Source organism: Acinonyx jubatus, chromosome A3 (assembly GCF_027475565.1).
Source record: "Acinonyx jubatus isolate Ajub_Pintada_27869175 chromosome A3, VMU_Ajub_asm_v1.0, whole genome shotgun sequence".
In the NCBI taxonomy this organism is placed as follows: domain Eukaryota; kingdom Metazoa; phylum Chordata; class Mammalia; order Carnivora; family Felidae; genus Acinonyx; species Acinonyx jubatus.
The window spans coordinates 34769367-34794039 of NC_069388.1; the positions used below are offsets into that span (position 1 = coordinate 34769367).

The following is a 24673-nucleotide window of genomic DNA, read 5'->3' on the forward strand; positions in this document are numbered from 1 at the left end:
GGCTAAGAGACTTGTAGCTAGAACATGGCCAACCCCTAAAAAAAGGAGGAGATGCAGCCTGTTCCCCATGGGCCAGACAAGAAACCAGAGCTCAGAGCTCAAAGCTGCTCTTTAAAGTTGACATCTTGTTCATCTCAGTGTGCCCTGGCTAGGAATCAGGGGCCACATAAAAACATGGGTGGTGGCTGGGGGGAGAGTCTATCTACAAGATAGCTACAGGTTTAAAAGAGAAGGTAAAACCCTCATTTTGTAAATTGCATACACTCTAAAGAATTCATGCATCTGCTCTAGGTTTTGCTAAGGCAAACAGATGGATGCTTTTTGTGCCTGGTTCCTGGGTTCTTCCTATAAGGCAATGGTACTCAAAACGTGTAGCATCAACATCCCCTGGGAACTTGGGAGAGATTCAGGTTTTTGGGTATCATCCAGTCTGGCTGAATCAGAATCTCTGGGGTGGGGACCCAAGAATTTGGTTTTTGGCCAAGGTTTTATGCTCACTAAGGTTTGAGAACTTCTGTTTTTGTTTTTTTTTTTAATTTTTTTTTTAACGTTTATTTATTTTTGGGACAGAGAGAGACAGAGCATGAACTGGGGAGGGGCAGAGAGAGAGGGAGACACAGAATTGGAAGCAGGCTCCAGGCTCTGAGCCATCAGCCCAGAGCCTGACACGGGGCTCGAACTCACGGACCATGAGATCGTGACCTGAGCTGAAGTCGGACGCTTAACCGACTGAGCCACCCAGGCGCCCCTGAGAACTTCTGTTTTAAGAACAATGGCCCAGGGACAAAGGAACAGAGAAGGGTAACAGAAGGGGCCAGATGGATGAAGGTGTCTCCAGCTTCTTCAACTCCTCAACCAGAGAGGAGAGGGAGGCCATCACAGCAGCTAAGGTGGACCAGTATAGTGGCCTCAGCCAGCTCCTCTGTCATTTGCCCAAGACTGTACAACGGTATTAGAGGAGGACTCAGTCCCAGTCTCCTGACTTGCCAGGCTGTGTTTCCTATGTAGGAAAAGCCACCTCTGTGGAGTAGCAGGGGAGAGAGAGCACACAGAGACTGGGTATATCTCAGAGACTATGGGAAATGAATGAATTTATGCAAGGTATGGAACATGTTCCCATCTTTCTTCATTTAGAAAGAACTTCTTGGAGATAATCTTCAGGTCTTCTAATTGTTAAAATTCCAGTTATTTTAGAGACAAAAACACTCAAATGCCTAAGGGGGCCAGGCAAATTATCAATGAATTTAATGGGTTGGGTGGAGACCATGGAAAACTAGGGGTACATGCCTTTGGTGAAGAGACACTGACTTCCAGATGATTGTCAGGGCATAGTACAGGGGGTGTGGAATAGTCACAGGCCCTTGTTGACATCTATGGCCACTTTTCTACCCTTTACCCTCATTTTAAATCCTGTGAAAGAGAGGGTACAAACACATTACATTATCTCTGGAGGTTGGATTAGTTCAGCCCTTGCCCCCTCTGAGCACATTGTGAGACAAGGATTCAGTGCAAGTCATTTATTGGGGAGACATAGGAAACACTGGTAGTGAAATGGAGATATATAGCAGGGAAGGGAAGGCAGTCAGTCAAAGGTTAGTTACCACTGTGGGAACTAGAGCTCATTTCTGATGAGGAAGTCTGGGAGACCACAGAACATGTGCCTCAGAGCTAGTCCACACAAGGACAAGAGAGCTGGGTATTTCTACAGCAACTCCCATCACTTAATCCTGGGCTGCTCCTAGGGAACGTGAATGTTAGTTCTAGCCTTCTGTGTACTGGGAGAACAGACTGCAGTAGCTGGAGAAAGTCCCCAGAAAAAGGGATGCCAGTGGTGGCACTGGGAGGTAGAACTAGTGAGCACTGAAAGATGGAGTCTGGTGAAGATATGGGTGTGGCACCAACAGCATTCTCCAAGGTGCTATTCACCCTCATCACACCACCACCATTACTGCCATGTGTGAATTCAGGCAAAGTGTTGTCAGATACTTAGATTTTTTCAAATGTTTATTTATTTTGAAAGAGAGAGTGCATGAGAGCAGGGGAGGGCAGAGAGAGGGAGAGAGAGAGAATCCCAAGCAGCTGTCAGCACACAGCCCAACTGGGGGCTCGATCCCATCAACTGTGAGCTCAGGATCTGAGCCAAAATCAAGAGTTGGATGCTTAACCGACTGAGCCACCCAGGTACCCCAGATACTTAGATTTTTTATTTTTTTATTTTTTATTAAAAATTTTTTTCAGTGTTTATTTTTGAGAGACAGAGAGAGACAGAGCATGAATGGGGAAGGGGCAGAGAGAGAAGGAGACACAGAATTCAAAGCAGGCTCCAGGCTCTTAGCTGTCAGCACAGAGCCCAACACAGGGCTCGAACCCACGAACCGTGAGATCATGACCTGGGACGAAGTCGGTCGCCCAACTGACTGAGCCACCCAGGCGCCCCAAAGATACTTAGATTTTTTAAAGGAAGACAGGAATCTGAAATTTTATGTGAAACATCCTGATTCGTGAATTGTGGCAATCAAATTTTAGTTAAAAATAAAGGGCCATAAAAATCACCGTGTATGTCCCTTTTCAATATAGGCACTTGGCTTAATAGATCATGGGTTTGAATGCCATTCTAGCCAATGAATTTGGTAAAAGTTAAATCATTCAGTGTCTAGTGGCTCCTAAGTATCATCTCTCAAATGTAAGTCTTGGGCCAAAGAAAGATCATAGATGAATTTAATTAAAAAGGGGGTATCATCCTCTCTGAGCATCTACCTTGTACCTGGTTTTCTTTGACCGGTTTTACACAGATTACTACATGTAATTCTTGCAACTGCTCTATTCATTTTCCTTTCCAAACACCAAATACCACCCCCCACTTCCCCCCGCTAAATGCGAATTAGTGACTCACTAGACATTATTTCTGCCACAGAGAAACAGCAAACAGTTTAACTTTGATAGCAAATCATTCCCTTCTAGTCTTGGAAGAGGCCAGAAAGGATTTATCCTTTTAAAAGAAACCTGAGCAATTCACTGTCTCTTCTAGATTTTTTATTTTGAAATAATTCTAGATTCATCAGAAGTTGCAAAGAAATGTGCACACAGTCTTCCCTCCTGCTGGCATCTTATACAACCGTAGTATAATATCAACACAAAGAAAGTGGTGTTGGTACAGTCCATAGAGCTTGCTAGGATGTAATCATTTGTACATGAACTCATTTATGTATGCAGTGTGTGAGTGTGTGTAAATACTTTGCAACTGAATCATATTGTAGGCTTGAGTAACAACCCCCACACTCAAGGTAACCAACTGTACTGTCACCATAAGACTCCTTGTGCTGCCCCTTTACAATCGCCCTGCAGTCCCTCACCCCTGCAACCACTAAGCTGTTGTGCATCTCTATAATTATGTTATTTCACAAATGTAATATACATGGAACTATGCAGCATGTACCTTTTTGAGATTGGCTTTTTCTCCCCCACTTAGCACAATTTCCTTGAGGTTCATCCAAGCTCTTACATGTATCACTCATTCATTCCTGTTTCTTTTTGCTGAGTGGTATTCCATGGTATAGACAAATCACCATCTGTTTGACCATTCACTCTGTGAAGGACACTTGGGTTGTTTCTAGTTCTGGATTTTTATAAATAAAACTGCTATAAACGTTTGTGTGGAAATTTCTGTGTGAAAATAAGTTTCCATTTTTTTTTCTGGAATATATGCCTAAGAATGCAATTGCATGGAAAGTCCATTTTTAGTTTTGAAAGGAACTGTTTTCTAGAGTGTCTACTATTTCACATTCCCATAAGTGGTATTATCACTATTTTTCATTTTAGCCATTCCTCTAGGTATTAAGTGGCATACCCTAGTTTTAATTTGTACTTCTCTAAGGGTTAATGATGCTGCACATCTCCCACCAAGAAGAAAACTCAGTATACAGCTTATGTGACAATGTTTTCCAGAAAAAGCCAACAATAATATCCCCCAGCCCATGAGCTCTTCTGACCATAAAACTCGATCCTCCTCCCACTGGAGAGGGCTTTACATTCCCTCCTCCTGAGCTGGAAGGCCTGTAGCTGCAGGAGAAGTGGCCTTCGGGGACTTTGAGGCTGGGTCATAAAAATTCCACGTGCTTCCATCTTGTTTTTTTGGAGTCCAGCCTCCATGCTGTGAAGAAGGCCACCCAGAGAGGTCACATGATAGGTGTTCCAGTTGATGGCTCAGCTGAATGCCCAGCCACCAGCCAGCCCTGACTACCTGACATGTAAGTGAGGAAGACTTCTAGATGCAGTGTCTCACCACGAGTCAGGGCAGTCCTGGCTAGTAGAGCCCAGCCAACCGCCAGAGCCATGTAAAAACACTGAAGTGACTTTCAAGACCCTAAGCATTGGAGTGATTTGTTACAACAACAATAAGTAAATGAGAATGTTTTCTCCACTGCAAAACTTCATGCTGTAATAAATTAGTATGAAACAAATTAGTACAAAATTTTCTTGGAGTAGCCACATTCTATCCTGATTCTTACTCTTTTTTCAAATTTTTTTAGTAATTTATTTATTTATTTTGAGAGAAAGAGTGCACATGAGCAAGCCGGGAAGGGACAGAGAGAAAGGAAGAGACAGCACAAGTGGGACAGAGGCAGAGAGAGGGAAAGAGAGAATCCCAATAGGCTCTGTGCTGTCAGCACAGAGCCCTAAATGGGGCCCAATCCCCTGAACTCATGAGATCATGACCTGAGCCAAAATCAAGTCAGATGCTCAACCAAGTGAGCCACCCAGGTACCCCTTGGCTCTCATTCTTAAAAAAAAAAATTTCCTTTCTCTACGGAAACTGAAGAAGCCCACTAGAGTCAATATGGTGTGTTTTCCTGAGGTGTGAATGAGCACACTCTGGGCAACATGGCCAAGAGCCACAGGATCCACTCCACATGCTGCTTGTTGCCTCTTCTGGAACACTCTCACCCTGACAGCCATTGCACCTACTCCCTCAGTCTCTGCTGTAGCATCATCACTTCAGGAGGACTTCTATGACCCCACACCTCTATCACTTTCCACCATATCCTTACTCTGCTTAAATTAATTATCGAAAACTTAGTGCTTATCACCGCCTGCCTGGAGATGATTTTATTTGTGGATTTATCCTACCCCCATGTCCCAAATAAGCTTAATGAAAGTAGCAGTTTTGCTTTGTTCACCTGTAGGACCTAGAACTCCCCTGGCACAGAGCAGATATTCAGTGAGTATTTGTGGAAGGAGGGAGCGAGCAAACCAGTAAGACTAAAAGCACTTACCATGTGCCAGCCCCCATGAACTCTTTGCTGGGTACATGGAAATGCAGGACATGTTTGAAGCATAGGTCCACCCTCAAGAATGACACTGAATGATTTAATAACCTTTTGTACATTGTGGGGAGGGGAGATCTTTAAGCTGATTTAAATGAATTATCTTAGTCTCATGTCTGATTTTGACATCTGACATGTACTTGTAGCAAGGAAGTCTTTGTCAGCAGTCTCCAGAAATAAGGGGCAAAAGCCTGGCTTGAAACAGCCCAGCTTTTTCTTTTTCTTTTTCTTTTTTTCTGTAAGCACCAGTCCTGAGGGCCAAGCTGTGGACCAGTTCAGTGCTTTGTAAATTGTGTTCTGAGGCCATGGAACCTCGCATAAGTACTTTCCTGAGTCCGGCCAGGGGAAGGTCCCAACCCATTTCCCATAGCACCCTGTCTGGGAGAATGTGCAACATGGCCACATACCTTTCCTCTCCTTGGACCCACATCCCTTTGCAATGTGACTCTGCATCTTCTCTCATCAACAGGTAGAGTCTACTTCCCTATCCCATGCATCTAGGCTTGACTGTGTGACTTATTTTGCCCATAGGGACATTAGCAAACAAGATATAAGCAGAGGGTTCAACAGTGTGCATTGAAGCTTGCCTCCCTTGCTCCTGCTGGGAACCTTGTCATAGACACCATGGAAATAAGCCTGTGATAGTCTTCTGGGAGATGCAGGACACATGGCAAGTGCCGGTCGAAGGAGTGAGGCCATCAGCAGCAGGCTGGCCACAGAAGCAAGAGTGAGCTCAGCTGATGCCACATGGAGCAGAGACAAGCTGTTCCAGCAGAGGGCAGCTCAAATGCTGACCCAGAACTGTGAGTGAATACATGGTTGTCTTTTTAAGCCACTAAGTGCAGAGTGGTTTGTTATGTAGCAAAAGCTGACTAAGGCATACTCCCATATCCTCTTAAAAAAAAAAAAATTCATGGGGCACCTGGGTGGTGCAGTAGGGTAAGCGTCGGACTCTTGATCTCAGTTCAGATCATGATCTCACGTTTCATGAGTTCAAGACTGGTATAAGGGCTCTGCGCTGATGGTGCGGAGCCTGCTTGGAATTCTGTCTCTCCTTATTTCTCACCCTCCCCTGCTTAGGTGCTCTCTCTCTCTCTCCCTCACAATAAATCAATAAAAACTTAAAAAAATTCAGCCAGAGTAATGCAAAAAGCAGTACTTAAAACTTCCCATTAAAAAATAATTCCAAGTTTGCAAGTATGCTATACAGGGAAATGTGGGGAAAAATGGGAAATGGTATTAAGGGTGATCTTTATTCTGTCCTTTATACTTTTCTGAATTTCCTGAATTTTCCACAATAGAATTGACAATCTCTTCAAAACAAAAGAGATTTCAAAACAATCTTTTCCCTTGAGAAAAGCCAAAGTGCTTCGGCAGTTTCTTCTGGCTGCCCTCTGATCATTCTTGGGCAATTCTAATGTGACATGAACATTTTCCACATGGCTGAGGTTTTAAAAGACAGGTATATTAAAGGGACAGCTGGCTCCCTACATGCCATGGCCATTACCTCTGGGAAGAGTTTCAGGGAGGTTAAAATGGTCTAGATGATGAAAATCTATGCTTCAAAACTCTTCCATCTAACTAAGACTGTCTTGAAACGTCAACTCATTCATCCCCTGGCTATTGTATTCTATATCCTTTTGTAACCCAGCATGGCTGATGAGTTTCAGCAGAATCCCTTGAACAGGCTGTAGTAATGGGAAATGCAGAAATCTGGGCCTGGGGATAAGCTAGTGTGATGGATATCTTTTGTTTGCCTTTCCAGATCTATTCTCCTCCCTTCTCTGAGCCCTGGGAGGCCAACCTGTGTTGGCCTTACTGATGGCTTCTGATTGGGTTCAGCCAATGAGGAGAACCCGTAAGGGACCAGAAGGAAGGAATGAAGTAAGGTTGGGCATTTATTCTCCCAGCTCCGATCCTGCAGATTTACCGTGGTCTGTCTTCCACCAAAGATCAGAGTTTCTGCCAGGCATCCCACTTCAGACAACAATGTTTATTTTCAGATTCCAGTAGCCAGTTCCCTGTCTCACTTCCTCAGGCAGGGGGTAGTAAGAGTGGCACTCCATTCTAGAGTACCACACTAATCCTCATGTTCTCTTCCTTATGACTTGTCTACATCTGCCGACACGGTTATTAAACTCTCCTCAAGTTGTCTGCTGGAATTTGTCTCGTATTTCCCTCAGGAACTCTGAGAGATATGACAGACATGCACAACCCCACAATGAGGGTGGACAAATCCCCAGAAAAGTCCTCTATTCTCCCCCAACAAAAATAAGAACAAAAAAGAAAAAGAAATTTTCATAGTTTCTATTACTTCCTACACTCATTGTTAAAGGGGAAAGTCATCCATCAAATTCAGATCACAGAGAATTCTGACTAACAGGATGACACAGAGAATAGTAATTTTCTTTTGGCGAGCCTTCTGGGAAGGGCAGTGGGTGACTTGTGAGTAAGGAAACTTAGAATTATGAGAAAGTATTCTTCGGAGGAGAATGCCCATGACAGACAAAGTGACAAGGTAAACCATGGAGAGGCCAAACATGAAATCTTACCCGGCCATCACTTGTCAGGAGGATGGAGTCACTTTTTATGTCCCTGTGAATCACTCCTTGATTGTGAAGGTAGGAAAGAGCTCTCAGAACTGACAGACAGACGGTGGCTATCTGTTCTTCATTCATTCTAGAAAGGAAATAACATTTAAGGAGTGAAGACAGTTTTAAGAACATCTTTGAAATGATCAAGAGAGGCAGTTCCCTTGGTTCTATTGTACCAGTCCATGCTCCCCAGCCCATGTCTGGAAAATCTACAGGCAAGTACAAAGAAATCTTAGAATGTGACTCCCAGAACCTAAGGCTTGATACTGATGATGACAGGGACCAAATATAAGCCAAAGGAAAGAGACCCCCCCTACTGCTGGCTTTTGGGTCATTAATGCAAATGTACTTCCTTAGACTCTCATGGGTAATTCCTTAGGTATTGTACAAACCTCCAGAGTCCTACAGAGAGAGTGTACTGAATAGAGCCAACGTTTCAAGTATGCCTGTTAGGTGACCTTGACCAAGCCCTTTTAACTTCCTTGGGTCTCTTTTTTTCCTCATCTTGGAAATGGGGACATCTATGGTTCTCTTCAAGGCTGTACTCAGACAACACAGTCTTTGGATCTCAAAGATGCCCTAGCCCTAGCCCTGTCTCTAGGGGCTAGAGATTCCTGTTGCTCTAGGTCCTTCCATCAAGAAGAAAACTGGCCTTAGTTAGTTACTAATAACTGTGAATGGACGACACTTAAACAAATGGATCATGGGTATGGGAAAGGCAAGCACAGCACTGGATATGTGCTCCCACATGTCATCGCTGCACCCTTCCGAAGAAAGGTTCTGGTTTCAGAGGAGATTGAGGTCAAGTAACCTGCCTTAGGTGTCACATAGCTAAGAAACTGACCATACCATGATTCTAACCCCACTTGTTTTTGAGTTCAGACCCATGCATTTCCACTGTCCCCATGGCATCACGCTGACATTGCAACTCATATGAATGGCTTTTCAGCCACTGAGGAACCTAAGTGGGAAGAATTATTTGAATAGCAGGGGCTTCTTGGTACCCTCAAAATGACGCAGGGAGGTATCTGCTTAACTCATCTGGGTATAAAACTTCCTTCCTGTCACACACAGCGTGAGGCCTAGACCAGATAGCAAATGTGGAAAGAGCTCCTAAAACAAACCGTCATACAAAAAGAGAACATCAGGAGAGATAGAGGGTGTGACTGACCAGAGCCCAAATTTAAGGACTGACTTGAAAACAATCCCGAGTAACTCTTAGCTCAGCAGGACAAGGAAATGGATGACCCTGAATTTGTGTCAGTCTTGTTGATGCCAGCAAACCCTGAGTAAAATTAGGATTCAAAGTAAAATCCAAAGAGATGACCAATTGGGAGAATGTTGAGCATATAAAGTGGATGGGTATCCCTTCTCTTCAAAGAGACTTCTTCCAGTAATGCATCGGTCTGTTACAAAGGCAGGCAAGAAGAAATGGTCTTGTCTGGGAGAGTGGAAACCTACAACTTCTGTGTTCTCAGTTTTGTATGAGTGGGCTGGTTGTTGCGCTTTATTGTTTTCAGATGACAACTCTCCCATCTGCCCACAGCAGAGCCCTCAGAGGTCTAGAGCATCATCAGCAGGGATAAGCTCAAATATACCTTAAAAATAATTCAAAAGCAACAATCACCTTCTCTAGTAAAATTCATTCTTCTTGGATTCCATGGGATTCGAGTTATTTGAAGCAGGCATAAAGATTACTTACAGGTCAACTACAACAAAAATTAATCAAATCTGAGCCCCCATCACTGACTGAAAAATCACCTTTAACTGGCATATGTGACAAATGCTCCTGATTCTGAATTTAGTGGCTTTGAAATTTTTGTACAGGATCCACTGTAGAAAGATTGTGCTTTCCTACTCTTGCAGGAAGGAAGCCTGAATTGGGATAAAGATGCCTCAGTTCTGTAGTCAATTCCAAACTCAAATCTTGGCTCTGTTTTGAAGAGGTGTGTGGTTTGAAAGGTTACATGAATTAATGTATGAAGTGCTTGGCACTTCCTTTTGCCTTCTAGAAAAATCAGTAGGATGTAATTTAACAAGATGCTAGGTAGGGCCAAAACTTTGGCATGCATAGGAAATTCCTGAGATTCTACATTTCTAACAAGCCTCTAGGTGATATTATGCTGTGATTCTCCCCAGACCACACTTTGAGTAGCAAGGGGTTAGATATTTAACTAATCAGTCAATCATTCAATGAAGCATTTATTGAATATCTCGTATAGGAAACTCTTTGAATGATTTAAGGATTAAAGTCTAAATTCAGGATTAAAAGGATTTCAAGTTCTAAATATTCAGTGTTCCTTGACATACAACTTCTCCCTGCTCTCTGGAGCTACTCCACTTTCAATGGAATATTATTGACAAAACTGGATGGAGAGAATAGGAGAACATAATGGATTCCAGAGAGGCTAGCTCTTATGTGGATCCCACTGACACACAATAAAAACTGAAAAACAAAACAAAAAAAAACCCAAAAAAACAAAAACAAAAAAACAAAAAAAAAACCCACCTTGACAAAGAGAGGGCTCTAGAGAGACATGCATAGCTATCTGAAGCTCTCCAGGACAAGAAAAAAGTTCTCTCCTTTGGACATATTCTTATTAATTTAGACATAAGTCACATTTGCCTTATGCTTAGGTTTCTTCAGTATATTTTTTTTCTACAAGTTAAGATGATCTTATGTATTTTTTGGGTGGTTGTGTCCAATGGCTATACCAACAGAGATCTGCCATCTGAAATGTTGGTGATAAACGTTCCGTGTCTTCCCTCATGTTCTTTTGTTTTTACATAGTCTACTACAGACCTAGAGCTGTAGGGGGTCACAATGGACACATCATTTGATTTTAGTGGAGAAACAGCAGCATATTCTACCCCTCACAGGGCCTCCCAATACCTTCTTGCTATTTTGCTTCCCGCCTATTGTTCATTTGGATTCACTTATGATTTAGGCACCGTCAGCTAACATTCAATTCCTCTCCTTCTTTAAAATCATCCCCTAATACTTTGGAGTTTTATTTACTACCAAGAACAAATTTAAGTTTCCCAAATGTAATGTGTTTTTTCAAAAAATAGGTCTGTTCCTTAGTCCCTTGCTTCCCCAAGGCAGTCCATGAATGAGGAGAATTGGTGTCATCTGGGAGCTTGTTAGAAGACAGTATCATGCCCCTTCCTATTGAATCGAGATCTGCATTTTACTAAGACCCACAGGCACTTTGCATGCACATTAAAATTTGAGGAACACTGTCTTAGCACACACTCTGCCTCAAAGCCCTTTTCCCCCCATTTGCCTTCCTAGGAAACTCCTGTGCATCTCTCAAAACTCATCTTGGTTATCACCTTATATTGGGAATCTTTCTTTACTCTCCCTGTTAGAGATATTCAGGTATTCTTCTTTGCTACTTGTATACATCTTTCTAATTCTGCACAGGTATTATAATGTATTTATTTCTAATCTGTGACTTCCTTGATGGAATATCTTTGAGACTTAATCCTTTGTATTTTTGTATCCCCAGCACTCAGGAAACAGCTTGGCACATCAAAGGTGATCAATAAACACTTAATGAAATGACCACAACTGATACATCAGGGAAACAAGGAGCAGAGGTAACAATGACAATTAACCATTGTTACTTGCAAGACTATTTAAAAATAGAATTGAAGAATTTCTATTATGTAGGTTTCTTATTATGACATAAAACTCTGACTAATTTCCCACTTGCCTCCTCCTTACCCAGGTACCCTTGGTGGCATGAACACATAGCAATAGCATGGCAACTCATATTAAAATTAAGTTTTTAAAAAAAAATATGTAGGAATGGGAAATTCTATTATTTGGCACCAAAGCCCATTCTCAGCAGCTTTCTGATTTTAAATCATTGGGAATTAATGAATTTCTGGAGCGCAAGGAGAATAGAATGTTAATTGAATGAATGAACTACATACATGATATTACAATAGGCACTTAGGGAACATAAATAAAAAGGGTCACCCTATTCCCTGACTTCCAAGGGCTCACAATTTATAGAGTTCATAGAGATAGCCATTGAAGACTTACCCTGGAGTAGATAATAAGCACTTGGAATTTTTTGTCTGGATAATGAAGAGACATACCTGGTATGAGTGACAATGTCTGTCAAGGCACCGCCTTCTAGAAATTCCATGACCACCCAGAGCTCGTCGCCAACAAGGTAGCTGTTATACATGTCAACCACGTTGTCATGGTGGTAATCCCGCATTATCACAACCTGGGCAAATGGAAAGATGCTTTTTGACTTGTGACGGTGAAATTTGGCTTTCTGTTCTCTTGTGGCCACATCTGTGCTGTGAGTACAATTGATTAAGAAATATTGATTTGGGGGGAGATTTATTCAGGAGTCTACTATAGACAAAAAGACAGCATTGAAGGCAGCTAGTAGCAATAGAAAGGAATCAAGTTAGTAAATTCAGAGAAAATGGCAGAGCACCCAGGCACTGGGTTTGGGGATAATAAGAGCGAAACAGGCAGAACCCTGGCAAGGTTTGTACTCATAAGAGGGAGTTTTGTTGACTGTTCTGGGGGGAGGCTATTAACAGGGGGGACAGGATTCTAAGAGTTTCCTTCAGACTACTCTACTATTGGTTAACCTGGCAAAAGCATCACCAACTCTAAATTATAAATGAGTGAATGATAAGTAGGTCTCACAAGTGAATGAAGTAAATAGTAGGTGTGGGGCCACATGAGGCTAACTTAACATCTTGGGAGAAGATCTGGGTTGAGTGTGAGAAAGATTTGGGCTAAATACTAATGATAGGTCTTGAGGGTAAAAGCAAATATGACTCAGGCATATAAAAGGCTAACTTGAACTTGCTTACTGGGGAGAGCGTCCAAGAATTGCTGCCCTGTGGCTGCTTCTGGTGACATTTTCAGAATTAGTGCTGAATAATAAATTACAAAGTTATCTATGTTATATTGCTCTGTCTGCTCTAGCACTGTGATTTGGAAATAATTCCAGAAATCAGCAGTGTGGAAGTGACAAACTGAAGCCCACCCACCTGGTGTTCTCTATGAAATGTGGAACATAGGAAAACATGAACCCATGGGGGCTGAAGACATGTGGAGGCCACTGATGGCCTCACATGAGCCTCCATAGAAGAGGAATCCAAAGTCACATGTGATTGTATTTTTATAATGTCTGTTAGGGGATATGGGTGGTATATCCTTTGCTAGAGACTGACATATTATCTAACATTGGAATCCTGACTTGCTATCTTTAAGACTTAAATTTTCCATCCACAAAAGCTCATCTCTCTTCCCTAAGCTCTCATAAAATCAATCGATGAATATTACTACAGAACATTTTGTGTCCTTAGACACAGGAACTCATGTTTTTCCACCTCTGTGCATTTTAGAGCTCTCAAGTGTAAAAGGGGGATGAAGAAGTGGAAAATATTTGAAACAAACACGTAGAAAAAGGTTAATTCCTTAACATATCAATAGTTCTTACTTATCAATAAGACAAATGCTACCACCCTAATTGAAGACTGTGCAAAGGACATATGGTTTAATGAAGAAATAAAAATGGCCTATTAACACATAAAGATAAATTCAGCCTCGCTAGTAATAATAGTGTTAATTAAAGCAAGGAGATTTATTTATCTCTATCAGATTAACAGAGATCACAGGACAGTATCCAGTGCTGGTAAGGATGACATAAGACTATATCAGTGAGGGCCCTCATTGTTACAAACTTTCTGTAAGTCAATACTTTATATTACTTTCTCTAAAGAGAAAAAATATAGAAATATTGAAATATTAAAGTAGCTACTTCTTGGTTGTGAGATTATGGGACATTTTCTGTATTTTCCACAGGAAGAATTCATTATTACTAGTTAGGAAAACATACCTTAAATTTCCCAAAGAGTGATAATCTGTCACTAAGCTGACCTCTGTTTATTGAGATTATTTTTTAAATCTTTAATTAACAAAAAATTTAATGTCTATTTTTGAGAGACAGAGAGAGAGAGATGGATTGAGAGATGGAGACAGAGCTGTCCAGCACAGAGCCTGATATGGGGCTCGAACTCATGAACCATGAGATCATGGCCTGAGCCAAAGTCAGACACAACCGACTGAGCCACGCAGATGTCCCTGTTTATTGAGATTTTTAAAAAATGGCTATAAAGGGTATATACATGGTATCACCACCATGTGTAAAATGTATATATACATCTACATAGACAGTGTAGCATGAGGCTTTGGAATCTGCTAGAATTCAAATCCCAGATCTATCATTGACCTGCTCTATGACCCTGGGCTAGTCACTTAACCTGAGTCCAGGTTTCCTTGTTGCTATAGCAATAATGTCGGTCTCATAGGGTTGTTGTGCAAATCAGGCCATATCAGTGCTTAGCATAGTGGCTGATTCACATGAAGTACTTTGTAAATGTAGCAGCCATACATGCATAGAAAAAGACCAGAAGGATTATGGGGGCACTATTTTTGTATTTATATTTTCATTGCTTTCTAGTATCCTACACTGTATGTGTAATATTTTTGCATGGGAAATAAATGTTACATAGGAGAGAAATAATGATCTGAACACACCACATACCTCATTAAAGAGCAGTTCTCGTCTCTGTTGCTTGCGGAGGTCCATTTTCTTCACTGCAACTTGTTTCCCTGTGTGTTTCTCAGTTGCGATGCACACAATGCCAGTTGACCCTTCTCCGATTTTGATAAAGTTGTCCAAGTATTCTCTGGGGTCTCCGGGGCTGACCACCAGCTGCAGAGCAGCCCGAAACTGTTCATGGGACACCCTGGAGGGCTGCTGGTCTGAGGAGGAGCCCCAGCTGGGTGGGGGATAGGTACTGGATGAGATACTCAGAGAGCTCAGATAAGAAGCTGTGGAGATGTACTGTGAACTGGTCTGCAGGGAGGGGTGGTGGTAGAGGGTGGCTTTGTGGTACCCAGATGGGTACTGGTGGCTGCTTGAGGAGTAGCCTGCTTTGCTTTGACTTTGAGGTAGTTTGGCGGGCCCCCTGGGGTAGGTGTCAGACCCTGACAGCGGAGGGCTGAGGACCATCTGTGCTCGATCGTAATCCACCTGGGAAGACAGACACGGATGGAAAATATTCACATGCTAGATCTGAATGCCGCAGTCAGTGAGCCAACCCACAGTTGGCCTGAATGAAGAGTGCCATTATACAACATGGTCGTGGGTGACACTTACCTTGTGAGGTCCCAGGTTGTCTCTGCTTCCACCATTTACCTACCCTCTACCCCCATCCAGCCTCTTTCTTCCCCTTTCCATACTAAAATCCCCAGAAGCAGACTATGAGACCTGGATTTGAATATAAATGGTGAGAGGTGATCCCAGGAGTTATGAAGTGAGACAAGGAAGGGGAAAACCAATAAAGGGTGAGTCATAGACTATGATGGTTAATTTTATGAGTGAACTTGGCTAGGCCATGGCATCTGGTTGTTTAGTCAAAAACTAGTCTAGATATTACTGTGAAGGTATTTTTTAGATGTCATTGACATTTAAATGAGTAGATTTTGAGCAAAGCAGACTGCCCTCCATAAAGTGGGTGGGCTGCATCCAATCAGTTGAAGGCTTTAAGTGAAAAGACTAAGGTCATCCACAGAGGACTCATTTTCTCTGTGTGCGCACGCGCACACACACACCCCTACTGGTTCTGTTTCTCTAGTGAACCCTAACAGGCACAGCAAGTTACCAATGAAACAGGGAACCTAATTCCACTAGGTAACTCTGCATCCTCAGAGACTATATTAAGCATGTACCTGGGAGTTATCCCATCTGAGGGAGAGAGAGCTGGAATATTTATGCACCAGCTCCCTTTAAAACACTGTTTAACATCTGCTTCCATGGATATTAGTTTCCTGGCACTTCTGGCCTGCCATGTTCTGGGCTGGGTAGGCTCCAGTGGGTAGAGAAAGCTCTTAGAACCAGAATTTCTCAATTTTGGTACTATTGATTTTGGGGTCCAGATAACTGTGTGGGCGACTGCCCTGGATATTGCAGGATGTTTAGCAGCATCCCTGGCCTTTACCCACTAGATGCCAGGAGCAGCCTCTTCTGCCAGTCATTACCAGCAAAAATTTCTTGAGATGTTTTCAAATATCCCCAGAATATGGGTAAAATTGTTCTTGGCTGAGAACTACTGCTTTAGACAAAGGAAAGCAGTGTTGGCAGACAGAAGCAATAGGTGATGAAGGGATATGGCTGGGCAACAACTGTACCCACTGCTCCTAGGAGAGGGCTTTCTCCCCCCTCATCTGAACCACACGGAGAGTTTTAGTTAAAATGTGCCTTATCCAATGTGTATTTAGGCCTTGTTTTCTTTTTTGGGAATATAAGATCCCATTTGTCATTAACAGGTGTTAGTCTTCAATGAGATAGGGATGGAAGGCCTTTGTCCATGCTTTTGAACCCATCTACTGGAGGGGGGGAATGTACTATCCACACATATAACCTAGCAGATATATGTAAAAGGAAAAATATGGTTCCCTGTGCTAAGCAGCTTTTCAGTATGGACCATAAGGTAAGAACAATGCTCTCATCAAATATGTAGAAATATAATTGAGAGCAGCCAAAATTTGCAGGGCTGTATGTGTGAAAGGAAATTTGGTCATCCTTCAAAAGGATTCTGGCAGAGAACACTTTACTCTGGTAATTAAGGATGGATTGAGGGAACTCAACAGAGGAATATAGGGAGGGAAGACAGAACAAGGGTAGGGGAAGTCATTGAGGGGTTTATATGATACTTGATGTACAGCCAGCAATTGCTCCCTGAGAGGTATCAGGAAGGATCTTTGACCAACCCTGGAATGGCTGAGGTCATGAATATACCACATCGTGCCACATTCACCTCCTTGCGCAGGATAGAATGCACTAATCGATCAATGCACTCATATATAATATTCTGATGACAACACAGTGCTGGGTACACAGAAAGCTCTCCAAAAAGATTTTTGATTATACTAACACAGCACCCTAGGAAATCTCTACCACTCTACTGGGATGTACAGGAAATGACACGTATATGCCCCCACCCCCGTCTATCTCAAGGATCTATATCTACTCTAATATATGGATACTGGCTACATGTAACTACTTAATTGAAATCAACAAAAAAAATTAAAATAAAAAGTTCAGTTCCTCAGTTACATTATTCAGATACATTTTAAGTATCCAATAGCCACACATTGGACAGCATGGATATACAACATTTTCACCACTGCAGAAAGTTCTACTGGGTAGTACCTTTCCAAATAAATTCATTGCTCCCATGTAGTACATTCATGAAGCCCACTGATTAATCTTTGAGCAACTGTTAGGTGCTAGGCACCATTTTAGGTGCCATGGGAAGGTCCAGCAATAATAAAAATGGATGGTATTTCTGCCCTCTAGAGGAGACAGGTAATAAACAAGAAAACCAATAAATATACAGTATGCAGTCCAGTATTAATAAAGACATGAAGAAAATAAAACAAAGCAAGGGGCTTTAGATTAATGAGATGCCATCTTGGATGTAATGGCCAAGGAAGGCCTCTCTGAGGTGGTGCCATTTGAGCAGTAACCTGGCTGACATGAAGAAATAGGCCCAATGTCTATGTGGGGGGGGGGGTTGTCTGGGGAGAGGGCACAGCACACACAGAATTCTAAGAAAATACAGGCTTGAGGAACAGCACAGAGGTTCTTCTAGAGTGCAGGGGAGTCATTTTGGAAAGATGGCCAGAAAAGCAGCTAGGAGGGGATCATGTACACCATGGCAAGGGCACTGGCTGTCACTCTGAGTAAGATGGGAACCATTGGAGGTTGCTGAGAAGAGAAACACGAGCTTGATGTTGATCCTGATCTGCACGCTGGAGCAGAAAAGACCTTTGTGGCAAAAGAGGAAACAGGAATGCCTGTTAGCTTATTGTGGTCCATGTGAGTTGAGATTAGATTGGCTATTGTAGTTGGAGTAGTCCCCTCCTACACTGTAGCAGGCTCATCTGTCTGGCCAAAAGAATATAGTGGAAGTGATAGCAAGTGCCTTCCATGACCAAAAAGATATTGTGGCTCCTCTGCCTTCTCTCTTGGATACCTGTCCTGGTTTTCTCTTGCTGCCATGTCTTGAGAAATTCAATAGAGAGGTCCAAGTGCAAGGTCTCCTGCCAAGAGTCAGAAACTGAGGTCTTCCACCAACAGCCATATGAGCCATCCTAGAAGTGATCATCTGGTCCCAGTCAAGCTTTCAGATGACTAGACCTGGCTGACATCTTGACTGCAACCTCGTGAGAATCTCAAGGCCAGAATCATCCAGCTTAGTAAGTAAGTCACAGAGAAGTGACCCAAAGAAACGGTGTGAGGTAATAAATAAATAGTAATAAATGTTTATTATTGTTTTACATCATTAAGTTTTAGAATAATCTGTTACACGGCAAGAGCTAATTATTACATGGGGGGAACAAAGAATTCCAGCATGGCTGCGTTAAGTTTGGGAGAACCATCAAGCATCTACGCAGAGATGTTGCTTAGGTGACTTAGACATGCTTTGCGTCCAGGAAAGAGATGAAGCTAAGACATGCATCTGAGCATCACTGGCGTTTAGTTGGTATTGAAGCCATGATGTTGCATGTGTAAGAGAAAATCCAAGGACCCCAACATTCAGAGACCAGAAAAGGCAGGAAGATGTTGCATAAAGGAGCATAGAAGAAGTAGCCAGTAATGTAGGAGAGAAAGTAAGGGACTAGGTGGTCCTGAGTCAAGGTACGAAAACATTTCAAAAAGGAAGAAGTAATGAAGCATGTCGAATGCCATGGAGAACTGAAGTAGGATGGGGCATGTTGCTCATTGGATCTGGCAATATGGTGGTCACCTGGAAGACAGCAGGTGTTCCAAGCTCCTGCCTCATCACACATCATCACACACCTATTCCAGAAGTCTGGCAGCAAGAGTTGAACACAGTTGGCTCCTTAAAATTCCTACCATGGCACCATTCTCACTTCTTTTGCACTGTTCATTGGCTCCCAGATGACAGTGCTGGCCTGTGCACATCCAGCAGTGAAGTCTTTCCTAGTCATGAAAACACCAGAATCTACTCAGGTGAGTTCACCACTCAGGCAGCCTTGCACCACCCAGCAGGAACAAGGGTACTGTGAAGCCAGGGCCCCGTCCTGGCTGTTCAGCAAGAGAACACATGCTTTTGAGGGACATACTTAGGGTTCAATTCTGACTCTGATGGCTTTAGTCAAATCGCTAAGCCTCTCTGAGCCTCAGTTTTCTCATCTGTAAAATGGGGATCATAAATACCTCCCTCACAGGGTTTTGATGAGGCTAAACCTAGAGCAACCTAATGTCTAAGAAAACAGGCTCTGGGTTCAAAAACGTTTTCTGCCATTTACACATTGTGTGACATGGGGCAAGTTATTTAAACTTCTGCACTCCAGTTTTCTCATCGGTAAAATGGGAATTGTAACAATAGTAACTACCTCTTTAGGTCATTGTGAGCTCTGAAGGACTGAATGCACATCAAAGGATTTGAATAGTGACTGGCCAATATACTCTACATGCTGGTATCATTATAGAAAGTCCTTAGCATAGTGGGAATGCAAGAGAAAAGAAATAGAAAAATATTTTTTTAAAAGCCCAACTAGCACTTATTGAATATTTTATACTGGTAGCATATGTATTCCTATACTAATGTATAATGTATCCTCAAAACAATCAGCAAAGATGGTTTTAATTATAATCTACTGAATACTGTATTATAATTAAGATGCTGTATTTGAAATCACGCTGAATTTGTGCTATACTCAGGGAAAACTGGTTTGTTTCTGTGATGTGGGGAGGGGGAATAAAATGTCAGTGTGAATTAAACAACTGGGTTCTTCCCTTAAATTAAGTTTGAGATTAGCCAGGCCCAGGCTAATTACAAGGCCAGCATGTGAGGGGAAGCGGGGTCTATGACTTTTATTTTTGAAAGTATGTCCTGGGAATTATCACATGGCCTCATCCCGCAGTGTCTTCCGTGGAGGCCTGGCTCCTGTACTTTAAGCGAAATTGAATTCATTCCCCACAAGCATGTGTAACTGATCTCTGAAGATATATTAAAAATAAAAATCCAGTAGGAATCGCAAACACCACTCCGTACCACATCAGGCCACTTCTCTCCTTTACCGACTGTCAACAGAATTATCCGAGTCTACTCTTAGCAGCCAACGTGTGGCATAAAGAAAAGGAGGCCTGCCTACACGAATGGGACCATTTCCAGTCAGAGAGGGAAGGCTGAGTTGTTCGCTGGGAGCTAAACATCTTTGAAATTAGGTCTTTGAGACAAAACCGTGCTACTGTCTTTCATGCCTGCCGGTAAGAGGCACAGACTCAAAAAAAAAAGTGATGGGTGAGGAGCAACCACTCTCACAAGAAACAATTTTTGAACGAAACTCGAGGTGTACCTGTAGAAGGAGAATTGACTGCTTCCAGGGAGAGAACATGTGGTCCTCCCTCCAGGTTTCCACCGGTTCAAGGAGAAGATGACAGACAAACAGCTGACTTTGGGAAGGAGAAGTGAATGTCCTGGCTCAGGGCCACCATGTTGCTAACCTATAGCCTTCAGTTGGGTCATTAACCCACCCAACTGTGGGTTCCATGATGGTGTTGCTGGCCTATTTGTGCCAGCCTCATTCTTTTTCACTCTGAGAGTCAAGAAAGGGGAAATTTATCCCATTTTGTTGTGGACAAAATGGAGCCTCAGGGAGGTGAAACTACCCCCCCAACCCCCGCCACTAGCCATCCAAGGCAAATGGCCCTCCATTCCCTCAAGAGGATTGCACAACCCAGTTCTTCTTCTGCTCAGGTCAGTCTTTCACTCCGAGGGGGAGGATGTCTAGATGTCCCAGGTGCTAGGCACATTGTCACTACAGGCCTGCATTCTTGCCTGTCTTGACATTTCTACCATTACTTGTCACCTCCCCGCTCTGTGTAATCAAGGCTGAGACACTCACTCCTTGAAAGAATGCAGGGGCATGTTAATGGGAGCCAAAGCAGGGCCCCTTCCATTAACCAACTGCTCTTTTAGAAGTCTATCCCTGTAGGAGTGATACATATAAATGTTAATAATCATAATTGACATTTGCTGAGTGGTTTCCATGTGCCAGGGATTGTTTTAAACACTTTATATACATAGATGCATTTAAACCTCAAGTTACACAATGAGATAGGCCCCATAATTGTTCCACAGATAAGGAGACTGAAGCACAGTGAGTTCAAACAGCTTATGCAAAGGTCTGAAAGCTATTTAGAAGTAGAGTTGGTTGGGGCGCCTAGGTGGCTTAGTCGGTTAAGTGTCTGACGTTGGCTCAGGTCACAATCTTGCGGTTTGTGAGTTCAAGCCCTGTGTTGGGCTCTGTGCCGATAGCTCAGAGCCTGGAGCCTGCTTCGGATTCTGTGTCTCCCTCTCTCCTTGCCCCTCCCCTACTCTCTCTCTCTTCTCTCTCTGTCTTTCAAAAATAAACAAACATTAAAATAAAAAAAGTAGAGGTGGGATTCAAATTCAGATAATGTCACTTTAGAACTTGGGCCTTTGATATGTTGTCAGAGATACCCTTCAGTGATAAAAAGGTAGACATGGTCAGAGCAGAGGTGGGCATGGTGTGGAAAGACAACTACAGAGCAAAAGCATGGTTAAAGTGTTTCACCAGGGGCTCAGATGTCTGGGAGGCCAGGAGCAAAATGCTAGAAATACAAGGGCCAGAAAATGATGAATGATAATGCCTGGGGTGGTGAGGGAGGTGAAGATAAATTAAGTTTGTTTTTTTTTTTTTTTGAAGTGTTGGCTTAGAGAAATCAGCTCAAAATACACAGCAAAGAAATAACCATCACAGCAAAATGAGCTGATCATCTATGTACAGAACTCATCACTTTCATTATTGTGTTGGCCAGACCAGAACTTTGTGTTCACCTACAGTAATGTCTTTTCTTTTGCTAAGAAGAAAGCAAGCCCAAGCTTTCTTCTGTAACAAGCCCTCGTGGCCCTCTTACATGACCCTTAAAGTGCTCTAATTATTTCATTGTCTCACTCTAAATAATCTTTCCCATGATACCCTATATTTGGAAGTGGGTGAAAAAATCTGATGAATTTGTTCATGTATATTGTTTTGCACAGACACACACGTTTGTGCATGTAAGCAAGGCTTTCAAAGGAGTAAAGCTTGACCTGTGTGATCTTTTTCACAACTGATCTACAAATATATATTCTAGAAAAAAAAAGTACATTCAGAGTGTAGTATCTTGAGACGGATATAGATTTTAATCATTTAGTGACACCACAATGCAGTAGAAGCAGGCCAACGAAAGGTACAGATATTTAACAAGCAAATCCAATGTACCTTTCCAAAACATCTATGTAAGTGGTTTACCTCTGAAGACATTGCAAGGGCACAGGACTAGAAGCAGGGGTGGAAAACAACACCAGAAAGGCTTTCTTCCCACCCCTCCTGAGAGAATGGTCCTGGGATTTTGTGAAAAAGTAACTTCATAGAAATGAGACTATGGTCTACATACTTTTAAGGGGGGGGACTTCCAAATGGACAGATGTAATAAGAGCAGACTAGACCGTTTTGCAAATTATCACCGAACCTGCCAAAGTGCTTAGCTGCAGTGCTATGAGACCAGTAATTATCATTGAAAATCGAATACGTTCTGAAAAGGAATTCTCTCTACAGGATTCTTTAAAAACACTAAAAGAACTTATATGCAGTTTTGGTTTGCTTCCTGTTTGAAATGCTTAATAACATGCATTCGTAGTTTAGGTTCCATTTTTTAGTTGCCTTCAAGTATATTAATTCAAGAAATTAATTCTTAAAGAACTGTGCCCTTTCATGTCTCTATTCAAACTCAATCAAAACATAAGGGCACAAAACAAACAAAAGGCTATATTATAAGGGCGTAAATAATCCAGGGCTAACAACTCAGCTGGACTACCCTTCGACAATGAGCACAACGTCTCCAAGGATAGGGTCAGACACAGGCTTGCGATGTATCAAAATTATAAATAATTATAGCAATGAATTCATTTAATCAATCAATTTCACCAGTGGTACGCTGGGGTGGACGGGCATAAAACTCCACACAGCTATCAATTGCTCCGATTACAGCTGGCTGTCAGCCAGAATTCCCCTGATCCATGTTCGTTAAATGCACATTAATCTGAATTTGGCAGTGTAATCAAGGACCTAACTGAACTGTGAAATTGAATTCTGCAGTAGAACATCATTTGACCATTTTATGCCAAGGCTGGAAAAAAAAAAGGTTTGGTGGGGGGAGGGCGGGGGAAAGAAAAGAAGGGAAAAAAAGTCCTGAGGCAGCATCTATATGTTCACCGTGGTCTTCTGTACTGGTGACAGGGAGGCTGTGGCTAGGTTGTGCTGGACTGGGTGTGTGTGTGTGTGTCTGTGCCTGCAGAATGGGGACTGCGGAACGCTCAGTGAAAGATGGACAGTGTCTCTTTCCACTTCCCACAGAGCTACAAGAGATGGGAGGCAGCTGGTTCCAGTGCCTGAGTGTGATGCTCCAATACACCTTTGCGGAGTACAATAAAGCAAAGAGACTGCTCCTCTGAAAAATGAAAGAGCCAGACTGGGTGTTGTTTGTTCTACGTAAATCAAATGTGGGATAAAAGTGAATCACAGACCTCTATCATCTGAACAAGGAAAGGACGTCTGAAATTGTCCTTCCTTGACTCAAAGGGAAGTGTAGCAGTAGCAGCCTCGGCTTTGGGAAAGGAGAATGACTGCCTGTAAGAATTCCAGGGAGAATCAGTAACTAGCTTTCTCTGTAGGGACATGTTAGAAGCTGGCAATTAGGGGAAAGGGACTCATTAAATCCTGTGACTTGAATATGTATTTACTCTCATGTATCCCTCTGGTTGTTCTCTGCCATGCCAATTCTCCTTGCCACGAGCAGGAATGGCACTGATGGGAGCTATTCCCCATCTGCCCTCGGGTGGGGGGAGGTTACTGCACCCTAATACAACTCTTGCTTGAAGCAAGACTTCGACAATTGCCCAGCCATGGTCAGTTTCCTCCGATTTACTTATTTCCATTTACAAAATGAAATGGCCCTATTTCATATTTGCCCTGCCTAGATGACGAAGGGACACAGAACACAATATGAGCTGCCATTCAATTTTGGTAAGAGAAGCAAGCATATGCTATCACTGCCAATGAGCAGTGGTCATGAGCAGGTCCTACTTGGAACCTGAAGAATCAAGGTGTCTGCTTAAGGTTCTGATGCAGGGGCCTTGGGAAGTAGGTTACCTTCTGGATAGTCAGACACTTGCTGGATTTCCAAACTGCATGTAGCAGGGAGCCATGCACCATATGTGTTTTGCAAGGAGATCTCCCACGCCATGATACTGGATTCCTATTTAGGCATGCAGGCAACTTACACCCTTTATGACATGAAGGAGGAAAAGTCGTGCTTTACCCTGCCTTACAAAATATATGGTAAATGCACACTGAGACAGCGTGGACAAGTGCTTATGACCTCTACAAGTAGGGAAAGCTTAGTTAAGGAAGTGAATAAATCTGTGATCAGCAGGCTTAAGCATACAGGTATTTCAGGCTCTTCCTCCACCTCTGAATTGGTGTCTTCAACCCTCACCCCCTGCCTCTGCCCCCCTTGCTCCTCCAGACACAAAGAATGCATTTTCTGTTCAAGAGCAGATTACTAAGACCTGACACTGGCCACCGCCTGCAGCTACAGGGGT

The 24673-nt window shown here is 42.7% G+C and overlaps 1 protein-coding gene across 2 annotated transcripts in view; it reads right to left on the bottom strand.

Moving 5' to 3' along the window:
- The window catches only part of PAK5 (p21 (RAC1) activated kinase 5), a 283919-nt gene that overhangs the window by 9474 nt on the left and 249772 nt on the right, over positions 1-24673 (bottom strand). For both annotated transcript variants that reach the window (XM_027069572.2, XM_027069576.2), the window contains 3 exons: positions 14509-15000; positions 12029-12162; positions 7877-8003 (listed from right to left, as the gene is read on the bottom strand). In XM_027069572.2, coding sequence (XP_026925373.1) covers positions 7877-8003; positions 12029-12162; positions 14509-15000 — 753 coding nt within the window. The remainder of the gene's footprint in view (positions 1-7876; positions 8004-12028; positions 12163-14508; positions 15001-24673) is intronic.